This window comes from Triturus cristatus, chromosome 7, assembly GCF_964204655.1.
Source record: "Triturus cristatus chromosome 7, aTriCri1.1, whole genome shotgun sequence".
NCBI lineage: Eukaryota > Metazoa > Chordata > Amphibia > Caudata > Salamandridae > Triturus > Triturus cristatus.
Window position 1 is genome coordinate 1,201,310,514 of NC_140590.1, and position 20,370 is coordinate 1,201,330,883.

At 44.6% G+C, this 20,370-nt stretch overlaps 1 protein-coding gene across 2 annotated transcripts in view; it reads left to right on the top strand.

Moving 5' to 3' along the window:
• Positions 1-20,370, top strand: part of LOC146811598 (integrin alpha-M-like) — a 500,127-nt gene that overhangs the window by 293,948 nt on the left and 185,809 nt on the right. For both annotated transcript variants that reach the window (XM_085618578.1, XM_085618579.1), the window contains 2 exons: positions 3,716-3,919; positions 15,739-15,869. In XM_085618578.1, the coding sequence (XP_085474704.1) occupies positions 3,716-3,919; positions 15,739-15,869 (335 nt within the window). The remainder of the gene's footprint in view (positions 1-3,715; positions 3,920-15,738; positions 15,870-20,370) is intronic.

Here is a 20,370-nt window from a genome sequence, read left to right on the forward strand (position 1 = left end):
CAGATGGGATACTCCATTACAAGGTGACAAACATCCTGTCTACTTATTACAAGTGCCATAGGCTGCAATGCACTTGTAATGAGGCGGGGGGGGGGGGGGGGGGGGCTTGTCCGCCTCATCTGTGATGGAGTATGCAGTCTGCCATATTGTGAATAAGGCCATCTGCTTCCCCTTCCTTCTTCCTCTTAGTACTTGCTTATCTCCTCCCTTTTTAAAGACATCTTAATAAAATGCGGTGTGCAACATAATATAATGTAAAGTTATGTGGAATGGCGCAACGTGGAATTTGTTTAATAGAAGAAAAATATAAATCTGAACACTTATTGTTTATAATGTCTTCTTTCATAATGAATATCCCTGGTTTATGAATTTTGGAATATCAGAGGACTTTCTAAGTATTTATTCCCATGCATTGTGGGATTCCCAGTGTTAGCGCCAGAGTCAGCATAATGGTGAAATCTGACTTTTCCGAACGCTGCAAAAATGGATCCCATTACTGGATTGAGAATGGGTGCTTCTGTTTATAGACAAGTTAATCATTTTAGTATAATAATACGAGAAAGTGTTTTGCCCGTACTCCTACCTATAGGCGCGTATAGTTAAGTCCCATAACTAGAGTTAGGTACGCTCACCACCTGACAAGTGATGTTACTATCGGTAACGATTTCCATCATCACAGTATAGATTAGGGCCAAAGATCAGTTCGTCGAAATGATGTGCCTCCCACAGAGGAGCTACACATGACCGACATCAAGATTTAAAACCTCATTGTGGTACTGTTAGCCGCAAACATAGAAATTTTGTAGATGCTCACATAGACACTATGTCATCTATATCTTTGTAGATGCTCTCATTGCTGTTTGGGGTTTTTTCGTCAGAGTGCTGACTCTAAGCATGTTGTATCTTGAAGTGGTATATTGCAAACTAGTCTTATGAGGCCCACACATGCGGGTGACAAAGATTAGGTCCTTACATAGTAGACCATATACCAACTGTACCACCCTATGTTTTATTTCCAGGTTAGAACTAGGGGTGGGCGGAATTTGCGAAATCCACTTCCGCAAATTATCACGAAAATGTTTAAAATTATCGCAAACAAGCGGAAATATCGCGAAGATGCGGACGTTTTTTTCCTGCATGTTCGCGAGATTTTCTGCATGGTTGCGGGTCGCCAACTTACCCATGTGGTTGCTCGCGGGCGCGGCCATCTTGTTTTGAGTTGTCTCGCGGTGCATGATCGCGAGAAGAAAGACGCGATCGCGCGACGCATGACGTCACTGCGGGCGCGAACTGTTGCGAGACAGCGCAAATGGCTAAAAACAGTACAACATCTCATGGAGAACGCGACCGAATCAAGAAAACTTGTCAGCGAACGCAGGGATTCAGGTAAGGCGATCGCGTGCGCGCGAGAATGTATTATTTTACAGCGCGAGCAAGAAACAAATTATCGCCAAGCTGCGGAAAGCGGAAATGTTAACATTTTCGCGCTCTCCGCGGAACGCACAAATGTCAAATTATCGCAATTTTTTCGCGAACGGAACGAAATTTTCGCCCAGGCCTAGTTAGAACATGGAGGCCTTGGCCCGGAAGGCATCACATAAATCTTCATAATTACTTGTCACCCACACTACTCATCATACGGTTTAACAATTGAGTGCGTGATTTTTTTGGATTGCAGAGTAAATAATAGTGAGTATACAATACCTGCTGCCTCGTTGGCATATATTGGTTACACCTTAGAAACCAGCTGGGGCAGGAATTTCTACTTCGGGATTGCTATCCTAATTATCGACTTTGGACATTTCTTTATGTGTTTACAGATTTTTATGGAATAGATGCACAGAAATTGTCCCTGTCCTGTACAGACTTCATAAAAATGAAACTGATCTTTCCTTGTCAATAGGTAAAGGATCTTATTGAGGCATTACTATCGGTACCTCATGGTTATAAAGGATTGGCATTGAGACAATTGCAGCTCTTTATAAAATATGTCCGCTATGGTTGCATCTTTTGCAGAACTCGGATTTGTTCTAGGATGAAAAAGAATTAGCGTTCTCAAACTTGCTCTATTGGGATCGACTTGGATTACGAACATTGTATCCAACTTCTAATAGTAAGAGACATATTAACGAGTCACTTTGCTAATTTGCATTTTAAACTTGTGTGGCTATTACACTCTATGACCACATTCCTTTTGGCACAAAAAAGGTGTTTATTGTTGGGATATTGTTCCGGGATATCTTTCTCTACAAACACTACTCTTTGGTTTGGCATTAGGTGCCAAATTCTAGAAAGCCTTGGGCTGCACAAAACCTATTGCTTAGGTGGTTTCCTTTCCAAGGCATGCACTACTAGATGGTCTGATACACCGCTCTTAGTTTTGGTTAAATAATTGTTGCTTCGTGCATGGGTTGTTTTATGAATAAACATAAGAAAAAATACATATATTTTTTATTACTGTTCCCTAGGTACCCATACCTTGCACAATTTTTGGAGACACTATACCCCATTTGGGCGAGGTCCTGAAGAAGGTGGTCCAGTGTTGTTATTCCACCGAAACGCGCGTAGACCACGTGCGCCCAGATTTATTTAGGTTGCTATCATCTGAACCAAATATTGGAGATGTATTAATATCTATATGCTCCCGGAACCCATTGAGTATATGTGTTTTGTGTGATTGTGAATGAGTCAGAGTTACGAATGTGTTTGAGTATTGTTTGTCTTCAAGAGCTTGGGGTTGCTATTTGTATATATTACCAAAAGTTTTTTGGCATAAAAACTCAATTTTTGAATCAATTTTTGTTCTTACAATACGAAATGAATTGTACTATTGTATAAAACAATGAAGACTGATTTATAACAGTTATATGATTGTACTTATTGGCAAATTATCTAAATATAAAAATAAAAAATATATTTTATATAAAAAAAGAAAAAAACATGTATTGGTATATTTATGTGTGTAAATTATGTATTGATCATATGTAACTATTAACTCATGCACAGATATAATCTTATGTAAAACAATATAGGTCTAAGAGGACTTGTTTTTCAATTGATTGTTCAGTTTTCCCCTCTTGCTCCCAGACCTCAAATGCCTTTAGAGGGGGTCCCTTCATTTATAAGTATAGACAAGTTAATGCCATGATCCTATAGTGAGTTTGGTATTTTGTGGGTAATAATTTAAAGGTAGCAAACTAGTTTTCAGTGGGTAGAAGCCCACTTGACATTAAAGTCAGCATTTCAAGTTGTTTCTATTTAAGGTGGACTCAGTAGAGGAACCTAAGTTTGAATAGTTTGGATCCTCGACAACCCACTCCTCATTTTGAACATTAATGCACACTTGTTGACAGAATTCAAACTGTTTCTCATGCCTATGAAAATATCTGGTTCCAGTTTTCGTCTAGTTTCTGGTCAAGATCAGAGACATTTTATTCTTACTTCACTCAGTCACATAGAGACCAGAGACCAGCCATGTTTTTTCATGGCCCGGGTCAAATAAATCTATGAAGGCCCAAACGTTATAAGAACCTGTTTGGAAGATAAAAAAAAATTGACGTAGGGAAAAGGACAAATGGCAACACTCGTCACGGCTCTATGTACTAGTTCCAGGTGTGTTAGTTGCCTTGAAGGAATGCTAACTACATCCAATCAACTGACCAACAATTAGTGATTTATCAGCATTTTAAAACAAACACTTGCTCTTTTTCTCCAGGGCCAGATGAGCTGCAGTCAGACACTCATGGGAGAGGCAGGTCAATTATTCAGCCAGTTTGGTGCTTCCATAGCTGATATCACAGACATCAATGGAGATAGAATCACAGACATTGCCATTGGGGCCCCGGCGGAGAACAACAACCAAGGATCTGTGTACATATTCCATGGAATGCGGAACGGCATCAGGCAAGCCTACAGTCAGGTGAGGACTGCTCCCATAGAGCACTATAACTGTAATGTTTTGTGGGTATTCATTAAAATTGCACAGTAAGCATATTAGCATAACAGCAATTCCTAGAAGCGCCAGGATATGAACACTATTCCAAAAGAGGAAATAACTGTAAAATCCTATTTTTGATAATAGTTGATGATTAGTTTAGCCTCGGGTTCAATTTGCCAGACATTGCATATTCAAGTACTAGTTTATTTATATCAAGTATTTTCCTGCTAAACCTTACACTACAAAAATTAAAAAACACTGTCAATCTACTGTCATTGGTCTTCTTTACACAGCAGAATATGTTCACAGCATGCCCAGTGAAAGCATACAAGAGCTCGCTCATAAACAATGCTTAGTCAGATACATTAACTCAATGTAAAGTATATAAAGGTGACTGGTTGTATCTCAGTACTTTCAACGTTTTCATTATTTCCTCACTATCCCACATAAATGCAAAGTTGTTGAAATTTAGCCATGAATCCACATCATAGTTAACACTATGTGTTACCAAACTAAAGATTATGTGCTGGGGATTTAAAGCTAGTATTCATTTTAAAGAAACCCTACATTATGAACCTCTGGTGTAGTAAACTCATTTCAGCATGTTCTTAAGAATTCAGAGGAATTAATAATCTGCTGTTCTATGCAAGCAGTGAGACCTTCAGGTCTTCAATAGCATTTTAGCTGCCACCAACATTCAATCTCTATTGTGCGGCTCAAGAAATTTGCGTACTTAGCAGTTCCTAAGGTGCTATCACACCACACAAAATTCCACAACAGAGATTAAGGGTGTCATTTAGATCAAGGTGGGTGGCAGCATCTGCCATCTTGACAGACAAGTGTAGGCTCTGGCCTCGGTTTCCCTGTCCCGGGATCATTTACCTTATTTTGAGGCCCATACCTTCTTGATGGGGATCTCTAAAGATTTGTTAACAACCACCCTTCTAGCAATTGCTCTGAAGGCCGAAATGTGAGCTGAGAAGGAGTCATTTTTGTTTTGCCTACATTGCAAACTTATTTGTTTTTCAGGATTAAACTCCCAAATCAGTAGTTTTTTTTCTGGAAAAACAACAATTCAATGGCCCTGATTCACAGAGAGTTTTCTCCCAGTACCCGAGTTGAACTAAGCAAATTTCTTGCCTGGAATTGCCAAGCCTAACATGGCAGTTCGGGGCAGCAAAATAGACTGATGGTTCCCCAAAATAATTAGGCAGATGACTGTCACTATGATCTGGTGGCCCAATGGTGAATGGACTTCTAGGTGAAGGGTTATTGCTGGTGAAGGTGGTTGAGCCTCCACCAATCCAATCCCAGTGTTTCCCTACCTCAAAATAGGATTGAGAAATTTGGCTGGATGGAGCGCTGCCAATTTACAGTTGTGCTTCAGTTCCACCTATTTCTAAATGAACCTCAAGTTGTTCCCTTCAACTGTGCTCCGTGGTTACCCTTTTAAATCCACCATCCCAACTCATGCATCATGGGCGCCAGAAAAGAATACGACAATTGGGTAAAGTAATTTGAATGGAAAGAAATGAGCACCAAAGTAATAAGAGAAGAGCGAGCCCTTCTTGTTTTTACCTCGGAGATACACTGTCACAGTAAAACTGCTCAACTCCATAGGAGAATGATGAAATCAATTGGGGGTGCCTGGGTGTGGTTATGACACAGTGGGGCATATTCTCAAGGACTTATCACCGAGTTAGCAGCACTTTATCTCATCCAAAGTGGTGATAAATGTATTGCCCTATTCACAAGCTGGTGCTAACAGCCGATAGCACCAGTTTTCCTGTGATAGCAGCCACAAAAAGCATCGCCACAGATGACACCGGCAACTAACGCTAATGATATGCAGATTAGACATTCCCATGCACAAGGCCGCTACAACACCACTTCGCAACATTCTCAACGACTAGCCAGATTGGGGATAAGATCACAAAACATGCGATAAGGTGCGTTAGCAGCAGGGATTTAACACCTGCTCTTACCTGGTGTTAAGTCAGACGACAACCTGCACCATAAAAGGGAGCCCAGTCCAGAGCCACACCTGAAGAGCAACAGATGCCATGGAGCCACTGATCATGCAGCTCGGGGCTCCAAGAAGGCTACAACACCCACCACCACCACCCCCAGGCCCGCCACCCCCCGAACACCCCCCCCGGACTACCACAAAGGCAGCGTAGACAAAGACAGTGGACCTTCAGAAAACGCACCAGCCTCACAGACTTAATACCAGAGGATGTCATTGTCCACTACAGGCTCAAAAGGACAACCATCCTCTGCATCCTGACCATCATTGACCACAGGCTGACGGTACCAACTCAGCAGACAACCAACATCCCTCTGCAGACAAAGCTGCTGGCTGTGCTGCACCTGTTGACCTCTGGTACCCTCCAACCAACAACCGCCAGATTCGGAGGAGTCTCACAGCCAGCCGTATCAAAGTTCATAACACCTGTCTTGGATGCCATCATCATCTTGGTACCCCAGCACCTTCACTTCCCCCACACTGCGCAGGAACAGCTGGAGACCAAGCAAGGCTTCTACTCCATACCTGGCCTCCCGCATGTGTTGGGGGCAATCAACTGCACACATGTACTCCTCATGCCCCCTGCCACAACTGCACACAATTACCACAACAGGAAGCACACGCATTCCATCAATGTGTAGGCAATAGTGGACCACCTGGGACTCTTCACCAATGTCGTCGCCAACTACCCAGGCAGTGTGCATGATTCCTTCATCTTCCGACATTCCATCATCAACCAGCGCTTTGAGGCTGGCATCTATGGGAATGCATTGTTCGTTGGTAAGTACCAAATGAACTCACCACACACCTCAACTCCACAATCATGCAGCTCACAACTCTGGGAATGCACACGTTACAAAGTCACATACAATATGCCAAACAACATGCCCACCTACCAAACACGACAGCACAACTTACAGTGGTAACCTGGGGTAGCCATGTACACAAGCCATCAACGGCATGGCACCTCAGCCAAACAATAGCAGAATGTGGGAGAGGTGAGAACCAGGCATGTATGAAGGAGGCAAGTGACCCATAAATGAGAATGTACACAATGCCAAGTGTGGCATGGATGTGCCGGCCAGACTGCAGTATGCAGACCACAGACATGTTCATGTCGACATACACTGCTGGTGTTTGGAGTTTAGTGGACAGTGGACGCAACCATGTTACCTCAGCCATTGGGGAAGATCGGGGAAATGTAGCTTGTTATGTCCCCCCTTCAAGCGTGAGTGGATTGGGCTGGCCCGGAGTATGCCAGGCTAGCGTAGGGGTGTGAATAAAAAGCATGTTGCTCTGGGTGTGGTGTTCTTCCGGAATGGCCAACGTGTCTGCCAGGGCGGCACCTCTCACCCTGCCACAAGGCCAACGTCATGAGCGGTGGTGCCGGCGGTCCTGTGCGCCTGCTGCACCTCAGGCCGCTGGTCCCCAGACCCGTTTGGCCGCCTCAGTGTACCCAGGTCTAACTGCTTACCTGCCGACACAGCGTGTGTCAAAGAGGGCGTGCTAGTGCAAGCTCCAAGACCGAGGCCCACGACCTTGGCAGCCTCCTCAGACCATCGCTGGCCTCCGGGAGACAGGCCCACAGCACTCCTTTCTCGTTGACGTACTCCACCGCTGCCTCCGGCCTACACTGCGGTCTAGTAGGTCACACATTTGGAACTGAGTCTTGATATCATGATGGCCGAGTTCATATGCTAATGGGACGTTTGATATCACTGTACTCCCTTCAATGTTGTGCCACCAACTCTGTGCATAGCATTCCAATGACACGTATCTGTGGTCCCTTGCTCACTACTGCCTTTGGCCTACACTGTGGTCAAGTAGGTCAAACATTTGGAACTAAGTCTTGATTTTTTAATGGCCGAGTTCATATCATTGTACGCACGGAGGGTAGTAAGAGGCAGATGCATTTCAGTCCGGAGGAAAAAAGGATCCTCGTTATGGAGGTGATCGAACACTATCAACAACTGCTCTGGTGCCACTAACTCTGTGCATTGCAAGCCAACGACACGTGGCTGTGGGGCCCTGCTGACCGCTGCCTCCGGCCTACACTGCGGTCAAGTAGGTCACACATTTGGAACTGAGCCTTGATTTATTTATGGCAGAGTTTATATCATTGCACAGACTTCATCGCAGACTGCATCTCTCTTCAGTTCCGATGCCACTAACTCTGTTTCCCCCGAAATTCATGGACTTTCTCTGGTAGAACTTTGGTGGCATCTGAGTACATGGCCTGGGGGTTGTCTTCATCATCATTTAGCTGATACTGACTTGGTGTTAAGAACGAGTCTGTAGCATTCATTTCCTCCATATTGTCTGTTTCTGCTTGGTTCTGCCCTCTGCATCATGCCCTGGAAGAACACCACCCACTGTCCCCCGAAATACTCCACGACGTTCACCTTGGACATCGACGAGGACCCGCTGGGCTCTCGTGGCCCTACCTCAGTGCACTGCAAGTCACCGTCCTGTGGCAGTGTGCCTATGCCGGCTGCAGTGCATCCCGGGCTCCACTAACTCTGTGCAGCTCAAGTCATGGACCCTTTCTGTTTGAACTTTGATCTTCTGATTGTCTGATCACTGTTGTAGTTGTTGCCAGCACCAACCACTCCCTGAGGGCTGGCTTACACTCAACCCACACCCATCCAGCACAGGCTTCACTGGACATGTGACCCTGGCAATAAAAGTGGCCGGGCGCACATGCCCGTAGCCAGTTCCACAAACTATCTCAGTGTGTCAGTGTGGTCATTATGTTAGCATGAGGGCCCCGGGCCCTACCACATAACATTGTGCTGTGTACAGCGGACGTAACCATGTCACCTCAGGCAGTGAGGTAGACATGGGACATGTTGCTGTGTCATACCCCCCTGTAAGCGTAAGCGGAGTGGACTGACGTACGACAGTCCAGCGTAAGGGTGTGGTTAATCAACCCTGGGCTCTGGGCGTGGTTATGTTTTGGCCTTGCCAAGGAAGTAACTAATGCGTTGTGTCTCTGTTGTAGTGTCGGCGCCACCTGTCCCGCAATGGACAATGTTGCAATGTAGCATGCCCTGGACTGCGGGCTAAGCAGAAGGGGTAAATGAAGGAGCGCAAGCCCGCTTGGGGTCCGGGATCATACATACCAACTATTGTGTGTGTCGGTATTACCGCAGCATAAGCCAAAGGCCTACCCTCAAACGCATGGCGATTTCAGCCAGCCATGAACTCTACATCTGTGTCCGCCCTATCCTTACCATAGGCCGACACACATGTGTCTGCCCACCTTCAACGCACAACATCACAGTGTCGTTGTCAGTCCTGTGGACATGCGCAGACAGGCATGACAATGGTGTGCTGTAGGAGTGCAAGTGATGCAACCGCGCTGCCCACACTAGAAAAGAGGCTCGGGGGAGGGATAAGCAGCAGGGAGGCTACGTAATACACATTGATGCCGCTCATTTGCTACAAGCAGTACATGTCAAACAGGAATCACTAAGTCACACATATCACACACCAATGAACCAGTGAGCCTGCCAACACATCATGCAGAACCAACTATTGACTCATGTTTCTCTGCACTGTCACAGGTGATCAAGGATATGCACTCTGCCCTTGGATGATGACACCTCTCCGAACCCTGAACACACAGGCCCAGAGGCAGTACAATGCAGCCCACAAACGCACCAGGGTGTGTTGAAGTCACGTTTCAGGTGCCTGGACATCACAGGTGTAAGGCTCCTGTCCCGCCAGACGTTGTGTGCAAGATGATCGTTGCATGTTGTGTGTTGCACAACATATGTGAACGCACTAATTCCCCATGGCTACTAGTGCCAGATGCACCGGTCGATGATGAGGAAGATCTGGCAGGTGGACCACACCCCACTGCAGCTGCATCAGGAATAGCCCGTAGGAACACCATCATTGACAATTTCTTCACATGAGCACGTCACATTGTCACAGTCCTTAGCAATCATGGGACAGTACAAAATGACCACAGGCACAGCATGTGCAAATGAATTCATTCAAGCACACATTCTCTGAGTGCATGTCACTCCTCTGTACAGGCACATCACTCTGACAAGTGTAAGTGCAACATGTAGTGCTAACAATCTCAGAAATTGAAAAAAGCTGGTGAGTGTGTCACCTCTGTACAGAGAGACTGTTTGGGGTGTCACGTATTCGAAATGCCATTTCTGTGTGTCAAAGATAGTACGGAATCCCACACATCAGCATCTCACATGTCACAATTCATTACATATAGGCTGTCATTTGTGACCTACAATTGACAACAGGGCTTCTTTTGGGGTCAGATATGTACCACCATGATGCAGAGATGTTCACTGTGACTCAAGTCCCACAACATGTGCAACATGGACATAAGGGGGAATCACTGCCCCTACATTCGTCCATGCTTTCATACTTGATTAATCATGGACATGACACATCTGTGTGTTTGGAATGTATTATTCACGTTCATTGGAGTGTTGAAGCTGCCTTAGTACTGGGCCATTTAGACGACACTTTACAATGTTGCCCCCCTGGAGGGCCAGCCAGAGTTGTTTAGGGCTTGACAAGTTACTTGGAAGGGAAAGAGTCCAGTCCGCAGGCTGATTGTTGTGTCATTGTTTTGTAAACAATATATGGCAGTCCATGTCGAGGTGCAAGGTTAGTGTCGCTGAGTGTATCGGGGGAGAGTGGAAGGTGTTATTCCAGCGCATGATGCAGAGGGCAGAACCAAGCAGAAAGTAGCCATATGGTGGAGATGAATGCTACTGCTTCCTGCTTACCATTAAGGCAGATTCATCCTCATCATCGGCCTCTGACGTTTCATGTGCCTCACATGTGGGTGGTGGTGTTTGGTCTGCAGCACTGTGTGACACTGACACATCAGGGGCCGGAGATGTGGATGTAGAAGGAGCAGCAGCATTCATCTGCGCAATTTCTTGTGGCATCACTCCCATGATGAGGATCTGCAGGGCATGGAAGATCCAATCTACAGCTTTCTCGTGTGCAGCCATGGTAGCCATTCCTTGTACCTGCATCCGCTCCATGTTCTCCATGACCCTCCTTATGTTTCCCAAATCACGGATGACATCGCTGTAGCCACTCTGACTGGACAGTTGTTCTTGTCTCCGAGTCATGACTCCAGCTATGCCAGCAATGGATTGTTGGACTGTGGGTGTCCGTTAGGGACTGTAAGTGGTCCCTGATGGGACTTAGACACACACGTATGGCATCTAGTTTGGCTGCCATGAGTTCAAACCCCACCCGCACCTGTTCAGCCATCTCCTTCTGGCAGTCTAACAATTGGCGTTGGAACACCATGTGTTCTTCAGTGAGGTGCAGGGACCCAGACGTGGTGGTGGGTGCTTCCTGCTGTGTGGTCCGTGCAGGGGATGGGCTCACCTCCATGGTGCTGGGCTGACCTGCTATTGGAGGTGGTGTGCAGAGGGTGTCCATGAACCGTTGGAGATTTTCTAGGTCGATGTCCTGGGTGTTGTCTCCATCATCACTGACGTGATGTAGGGTCTGCTCTGCAGGAGGTGTTGATTGTCCCTCTGCAATGTAAAGGGGAGATGCAGTTTCACAGTGTTTTCCATGTATGTTGACGCATTGGTGAAGTTTACATACAGACTGCATGGCAATGTACATTGTGACTGTTTGGGAGGAGATGCCTATTTGATGCGGGACAGTGGACATTTGTACTACATCAGGTATGTGAGGTTGTACTCGTCCTTTTCATCTCACAGTTTCCTGCTATGCAAGATGTGATTGGCCATTTTGGACACACATGTGGCACCAGTGGTGTCCTGTGTTCTGTTGTGAAAGTGTTGCAGTTTGTACCACATTGATGTCAATGTTGAGGTGCTCTTATTCTTATGTGTGTGTGCTGCATTGTGGGTGAGTCGCCCCTGCAGCTCTGTTTTGGTGGCCCCTTATCCCTTTCAGGTGGTGTGCCTTTGACTTCTGTGCTTCTACAGTGCTGAGATGTGGCGGACTTGGGTGAATTGGGCTCTTAGTCGAGTTGTGACTCTTGGGCATGGTTTGTCCTCAGATGTGTTGTTGATGTCAGGGGTTGTTTGTGCACGTGGATGTGTCAGAGTGTGACCAGCTTCTTTACGGATGTGGTCCATACTCAGCCACCTCAGTGTTGTGTCGTGCACAATGTCATGATGATTGGCCTGCAGCCATGCTAATCGTCATGTAGTGTCACTTGCATTGTCAGTGTGGCTCCCAAATATACATCTTTGCTGGGTTTTGCACGTGTGCATGTGTTGGTGGTGAGATTGGTGATGTGTGGTGTGGGACCCCTTTGGGGACATGAGGTACGGGGGCCTACTTGGTGTTTGTATGTGTGCTGCATTGTGCCACGGGGATAAGGGACATGATCCAGAGTCATTGTGGGTGTGCAGTGCGCTCTACTTAATTGTGCATGTGTGCCATTGTGCTCATCTCTCCCGTCCCCCCAGTCCCTGGTCAGTACTCACCCTGTTGATGTTGTGTCAGGTCATGTTGAGCAGTGTCCGGATACCCAACTCCTGGCACCTTATCCCGAATGATGACTGTGGCCACCATTTACACCATGTCATCCAGCTCCTGGTGTGCCACTGGACCACCACCTCAAATTAGCGTTGCTTCTTTCATGTTGGCATCAAGTTTCTTCTTGGTTTTGCCCTTCACATCATTCCAGCGCCTCTTGACCTCTTCCACTGTCCTCCTCAACGCTGCAACTGCATTCACATGGTCCAAGGTAGTCTGCCATATTTGCATCTTTGTTGCCAATGACATGTTGGATGTGCCGAACAGTTGTTGGTAGTGTTCTATCACCTCTAACGATGATCCTGTTTTCCTGCGGACTGAACCGCGTCTTTCTCCTCCTCTTCTCCTTGGCCTTTCCCGACCCCGGGGTTCCTTGCTGGTAATCTGTGGGGCTGCGCAGTTTATTTTCTCTTGCATTTTTTTTTCTGCTTTTATAGTGCATTTTCCCGCATGACGCGTGGGAATTGCAGGCCTGTCGCTGGTTATCACTGATTTTTGTATCGCGATTGGCCATATCGCAACTTTTTACGCGTTCGTGTTACGCGTTTTTTCGGTGTCACGTTAATTTTAACGCGGTCATGTGGCTCGTTATCGTGAGACTATCGCATGGTGCCACCATGTTGAGAATACAACATTAACATGGCGTTATTTTCCATCAATAGACTGCGATGTGCAAAGTTGCGTTAAGCTATTTTTGCGATCATTATCACACGTTATTGATAATATCCCCCAGTTTGTGCAGTTAACGGTTGCTTTCTGAAGAATACAGGGGTGCATTACAGAGCTCCATATTGGTCCTTTGCATGCTAACAGGCTGGGGCGTACTCTGTACAGATAATATTTTTGTTGTCAATATTCTTATATAACTAACTTTTAAATTGTTCTCTGAAAATGCATGCTTGTCAGCACTGCAAACAGAAACGTTTCAGCTTTCAATATAATTCCTGCTAGTACACATAGTGAATAGGGTGATTGTCAGAGTCCAGACATCTGGGACCCTGAACCATCTTTTGAGGAGACCGAGCTGCCGCAGTCAGAATATGCTGTTTCCCCATCACGTGTGTGTGCCAGTCCCGCTGACTCACGCCCCTGGGGTGAGGGAACAGTCTTGTGGCCATACCCTCCATCCACACACAAGCAGTGCACAGTCAAGCTGTTTCTTTTGAGAAGAAGAAAGTTTTGCAAAGGCTTTGTTTTTATTTTCCCTTCGACTTGTGAAGTCTTATAAATTGTGACTCTTTTTTTCAGAGGGGTGTTTTGGAAAAGTGTAGAATAGACACATTTTAATTGTGCCTTTAAATATACCCATGTCGAAGACATGCATGCTGGGTAGGGATGGTGCACACCAGAGAGCTAGTAAATCTATATGGATAATAATTGTTGGTAGACCAGGGTAAAAGCAGTTACTGTTTGTGTGTTTATGTGACTGCAGCGTTCCCACTGTTAGAGAAGCATGCCCCATATGGGGACTTGGCATTAGATCCCTTTCCAGGGGACTGGGGCAAAACATTAGATACCGTCTAACTGCTAGACTCAAATGGCATGAAATGACCTGGAAGAAAATGCCCATATTGCAAGATAAAGAAGGTTTTTAACACAGTAGCTCACTGTAGCACCTTACTATGAACCGAATGAGGCTATAATCTCGTAGCACCACTTACAGGTAGCCTGACTTCCAGCCTCCCAACCTCATAGCTGAGATTTCAACACGGTCCTCATCATGTTAACTTAAAAACACTAAAATATACTTAGACAACTAACACATAACAATAAAATAATAATGTAAACATTATTGCAGTCATAGTAAATGTAAGCCTTTTCGAAACATGGATGTCACAATATCAGGGTCGAAATATCAAACTTCAAAAATGTCACCTTCACAGTATACATACGTATATTTTGAGGACTCTAGATACTATTCTTATCTCTACATCTACTTACCATGACGATGTATAGTGTAGTCGCTTTACAGAAGTTAATATTATTGCAGGTCAATATTTTGACCATGATATGATGACCCCCCCCCCCCCCCACCTTTAGACACTAGACATCCTGGGGCTCATTTATGAGCCCCTGCGTCACTTTTGCGCCGCCGGTGCGTCACTTTTTGTGACGCACCAGTGGCATAAAACATGCGCCATGTTGCGCCATATTTACAGAGTGACGCATCTAGGTAGATGCGTCACTTTGTAAACCCCTGCGCCACATTATACCTGCGCCAGGTATAATGTATGCAAGGGGGGCGTTTTGATGCAAAAAAGGGTCGTAGAAGTGACGCAGTGAAATCTACGAGATTTCACTGCGCCACTTCTAGTGTGCAAATGCGTCAATTTCTTGCGCCTGCCTCACAGCAGGCGTAAGACTGACGCAGGCCCTTTCACATGGGGCTTGCCCCATGTGAAAGGACACATTGCTGGAGTTGCGTCACTTTTGTGACACACTCCAGCGATGCGTCACTTTTGCGCCTACAGATACGTCAGAAATACTGACGTATCTGTGACTCCTTGCGACATGATGCGTCATACTATAAATATGACGCATCACTGGAGTCGCAGGGAGGGCGCAGTGAAAAGTGACGCATCACTGTTTTCACGCAGCGATGCGTCACTTTTCATAAATGAGGCCCCCTGTTGGTATTCACTATTGCTACGGTGAGACATTGCCCAACTGTGGATTACTAGCGAGCCCTCTACCCTTAAAATGTAGAAGATGGGAATTAGTTGGCGTTCCCTGATGGACGGGAGGTGTACAAAGCCAGAGGATGCCCCAAAAATATGAGCAGATATGTGGCCCTTGGGAGGCATATATCTAGGTTGTACATTTGTGGGGTGTATGAGCCCGGGCTGAGGCCCATATGCAATGTTGCCAAACTCAATTGACCTTGTTGCTTTCCTCTCAAATGTGCACGTTATATAGATAGGATGTACAGTGTAAGCACAAGGGAATTGTATTTATTAGTTGATGTGTTTCATAAAATAAAATACAAATATGTTTTAAAAAATTGCTATGTAATCACATCTCACAATTAAAGGGAATTTATTTTTCAAATATTGTTATCACTGTTACACTTAAAATGCTTTATTTGAAAAGTCCTATGTTTAAAGGTATAGATGATTTTTGAGATGCTTGAGGGGCTATTCTATTCATGACCACTGTCTTAGCTCCAGGACTGGAATACAGAAAATCTTCCAGTATCTCTGATATAGGTGTCTGTGCTGTTCTCTTGTGAAATTGACTACTGTTTTGACCCTGGCAGAGAATTGATGGATCGAGTGTTTCTCCTGGACTGAAGTTCTTTGGTCAATCAATAAGTGGGATGATGGACCTCACAAGAGACGGTCTTGTTGATATTGCAGTGGGCTCCGCAGGGAAAGTGTATTTGCTAAGGTAAGATCACCCTCTCCCACTTCTGTTTTTATCTTTCCTCTGAGCTCATTTCTACAAATACATACCCAAAACTGACTAATCTGAAGAAACCACAAAATTGATTTTTGGTTTGGAAATGTGAAATAGGCTGAAAACGATGCTTCAGTGAACTTGATTTTGAGGCTTCATGATTGAACCTAGGGAAGATTATGTACGTTTGCACCATGGCTTTTGATTGCCATTGAATTACACATATTGTCTTAATCCCAGAAAGGTGCAGTGTACTCACGCCTGAAGTTTATTTCTTTTCTTAGAAGTATCATAGCAGAAGCCAATCAATCTTGAAGTCATAGGGGTGTTACTGTTGTTCATTACACCTATAATACTGCATCATCTACTGAGTCTAGCTGACTCATTTCAATTTTTAGTTGTACTAGTTGCACTGTAGAGTGTGGTCATCTGAGTCTGAAAAGATGTAATTGTATTTCAAGTGATGCTAAAATTACTACAAGCAACACATTAGTATTTGACTCTTTTGGTTATAATACGATACAGATAAACAGGTGCAACCGATTTAAAACCATCTTGGTAATTGGATGGTAACTTGTACCTGCCACTGTATTCAGGAAGAGAGAACAAGCATTGAGTAGACAAATGTTAAGTAATAGACTTCCTGTTACTTCCCTCTGGCAGTGCTCTCTCCACAGAGACCAAAAATTGATCAGACCAATAAAAATAATGTGACTGTTGCACAAACGTAGTGTAAAAGGTTGGGAGGAAAAGGGAGAAATACTTCCACTCAAGAAGATTGATACTGATCAATAGTTACAGAAACTTTGAAAGCATGCACTACAAAAAAGAAAATGCGTATTTAAAAAACTGAAGTACAGCTACTTTTTTAGGTCTCGCCTTGGCAGCGCATGCACTGCAAGCGCTGTCTCAGCGAGACATAAAGTAATCTGTATGTTGGCTTAAACTCCGTGTAATTTGTTTTTCCGCTTGCGATTGGTTTACCTGTGGCATTGCTGCTGTTATTTTGCTTTCTGTTGGCTGTTGATCCTATGGTAACTTTCATGTAGTCCCGAAGCAGCGGCGCCTAACTACAGTTTTCGTCCGCTCCGCTCGCACTTGTTTTAATTGCGTGCAGTGTGCCATCTGTTTCTCACGCTGCGTTTTTTAATTTGTTTTGGAGATCACCCCCTTCATCTGTAACTGGATACTCTCCTCTGTGGAATTATACACTGGGCAGTTATTTTAGCCTCTGTAACCAGAGCGGCAGCATTGCATCACAGAATTGTGCCGATTGTGCATTTTTTTCTGTTGATCATTTGTTTCTGCGCTTAACCATTCTTCTACCCTCCTGCCCGTCAGGTTCCTCCTCTAACATCCGCTGTCCTGGTGGCTTATTCGCTTATTATGCTGATCGGGGTCTCAGTTTTTGCCGTCAATCTCGGGGAAAAAAAAATACCCTAACTCAGCAGCAGTTCAGGGTTCTAAGTATCATTTTGTTCTTTGGCAATTGTATATAGCGCAAACTCAGCCCTAATGTATTGAAGCGTTTTACATAGGCACTAGTTACATTACAGGAAGACAACGTTTATGTTTTTGTTCCGTACGCACGGGGATCACAAGCTTGTCCACAATCACAGAATGGTGAGTCAGCGCTGTGACTCGAACCTACTTCCCGCTAGCTCCAAAGTCGGCAACTCTTGCCTTAAACATGGATGCAGAGTATTTGTACTAGTCTTAATTATGATGGCCAAGACATTTGGCGTGGCATGGTTACAGTTGACTTTTAAGTGGTTTGTCGTAGGCAACTTTATAACAGTAAAAGCACAATTTTACCATCTTTCTGTGGTTACCTTTTGCGAGTTTAATAAATGCATAGGCTACTTTGTACACTGCACGTGTTTGTAGTTAGCTGCAATTGTTTGCTCATTCAATAAGCTATAATATGGTCAATATGAACTAAATAAATTCATGCTCGCGTGTGTAACAAGCATATAGGTAACTTTGCAACGCTGTGAGCACAACTTTTGCATTTTGCTGTACTTACCGCTCGCGTGTTGATGACAAAGAGATGCAGTGTTTTGGACTAGGCAAAAGCTTTACATATTACCTTTATAAAAATTTAGAGACTGAAAACGAAAGAGGTTTCGGGGCTTTTAGCATTTTTTAATTTAACCTGCCTACGTGCCTACGTGTGAGCACAAATTTAGCATCCTGCTGTGCTTGTTTTGCATCCCACAGATGCTGCCGACGAATAGATTACAATCTGTCTCGCTCGGCTTGTTTGCGCTTAATTATCCTGTCCTGGTTTCCTTTCTGAAGTGTAGGTTTTTACTTCAAAACATCAGACTATAGCAGACTTTCGTTCTGCTTTTTTTCCCCAAACCTTTATTTTGTATGGAGCGTTTTAGATTTTTATACACATAAAAAATAATTATTAAGTTAAGTGGAGCTACGCTATAAATTGTTTTGGTCTGTATTTGGAAATACGTAGCTATCGCCGCTCTGCTTGTAAATGGTTTAAGCAGAATTGGTACTTTGGAAACGATATGGTTTAAGTGTTTTGCAGAGCGACCTTTAGCATACAGACAAGCCACCATAACATTGCCTTTTTTTTTGCCTAATTTAGTTAACCCGGCCACATATGTTGGTGCTTGCCAGCCACATATTTTTAGTGGCTTAGCAGATAGATTTACGTGTGCAATGTACGTAATAAACATCATGATTTATATGACAAAGCTACTGTTACCGGTAAGTAATGTGTTTTTTAATACAGGCACGTGTAGTAGTTAATGAAGGAGTGCAGTGCTGCTAGAGACCCGGTCCCCCCCACGGCACTACCCGTGTACGGATTTTTCATACACATCCTTTTGGGCAGACACTAGTCACCCTTTGTAAAGCTCGCCAGGCCACAAACAGACGTAGCTTCCGTCACCCTCTTAGTGCTTCTGAATGACTTATGCTGAACCTGTACTTTTAAAAACATATGGGTAGAAAGCATTTACTGCGCGACCTCTTAGCACATACAGGCAAGGCACCATACATTTCACTTTTTTTGGGCGCATAATATAGATCACAATGTAGTGAATTGTCCTCTGTCAGCGGTTACTGGTTTCAATAAAATAATAACACCTTTCACCTGGTGAAAGCAGGGGGCACGGGTAGTACAGCTTAGTGATTGTATTTTGTCATGCAAGAATAGTTCAGTGTCTGCAGTCATGATGGCTCCAAAAATTGAATTCTACACAGAACAGAACGACATTGACCAGTGTCTCCAGTGCACCCTGAATAGAGGCAGCACATGGAACCGGTACTCTTCGTGAAGAAACACAGAAAATCATTAAAAGATGCAAAAGAACTTCAAAATCTGAAGATGAGGCCGTGGGGCAAGCCAGGGAAAAGCAATGGGCGAAAGAATGAAAGCGACTGACCAAACAAATAATTAAAAGTTGTGAGAAAACACAAATGAATTAAAGCTGAAAAAGGGATGGAGAATTGTAAAAAACAATCACTTTTCACAGCTTCTCCGTAGATTGTTGGCACTTAGAAGTTGGTCATCTTTCGATATCTGGGCAGTGAGAGACTGCTTACCAGCCTCTTACTCTGTGTGTTCTACCCCTAAAACATAACAAGCATTTGTAATGCAATAGGTCTCGGAGTTACCCGAGTTTAAGCTAATGGCATTGTAAATGACAATGCCTTTTATTTATGTTTTTAAAACGAAAACAAAAATAAAAGGCATTGTTAGTTGCAATGTTAATAGCTTAAACTCGCATGAATGCGAGACCTATTGCATTGCAAATGCTCGTTTATGAATGTGACCATTCTAGGGATGGCATAATGTGTAAACAGAGTTCCTATAAAATAATGCAGCAAAGAAGTTCAGCGCAAAGTTAAGGCGGTAGAGCATTCCCATTATCAATCGGAGCTCCATGTATCGAGTAATCAATATACCTGCCTATTTTGTAAAAATAAAGATTCTGAATAACCCTGGGCGGACAACTACGCTACTCTTGCGAAGTTTGTGTAGTTTGTGCTACGCTAATTGGACGTAGCACAGTGCAAAATCACGAAGCGTAGTTGGCATTTTTTGCTCGCTCGCGGTCCTCAACGTCAAGTTGGCGACCGCGAGTGAGCAAAATTACATCCCGGCGAGACCTTTTCCTTGTTCACGATCAGCAACATCAAGTTGCCAATCGTGAGCGTGGAAAAAAAAACTCCCGGTGAGATTCTCAACGAGGGGAGGTCAGGTTTCTCATTGTGAGTGGTTGCGTATGCTCGCGACTGCTCACGATGAGAAACTACCAGTCCGCGTTGAGAAAGCTGCCGCTCGAGTAAAAATCTACTCGAGCGGCAGCAAACGACCGCTTGCACTTTGCAAGATGCCGTTTGCAATGATTGCACAGTGCGGACAAGCATCCGGCACTGTGCAATCATCGCGAACAGCGTACTACGCAGTCCGCGTAGTGCTACGCGTATCTCACGTAGAGCGAAGTGCACTTCGCATGGCTAC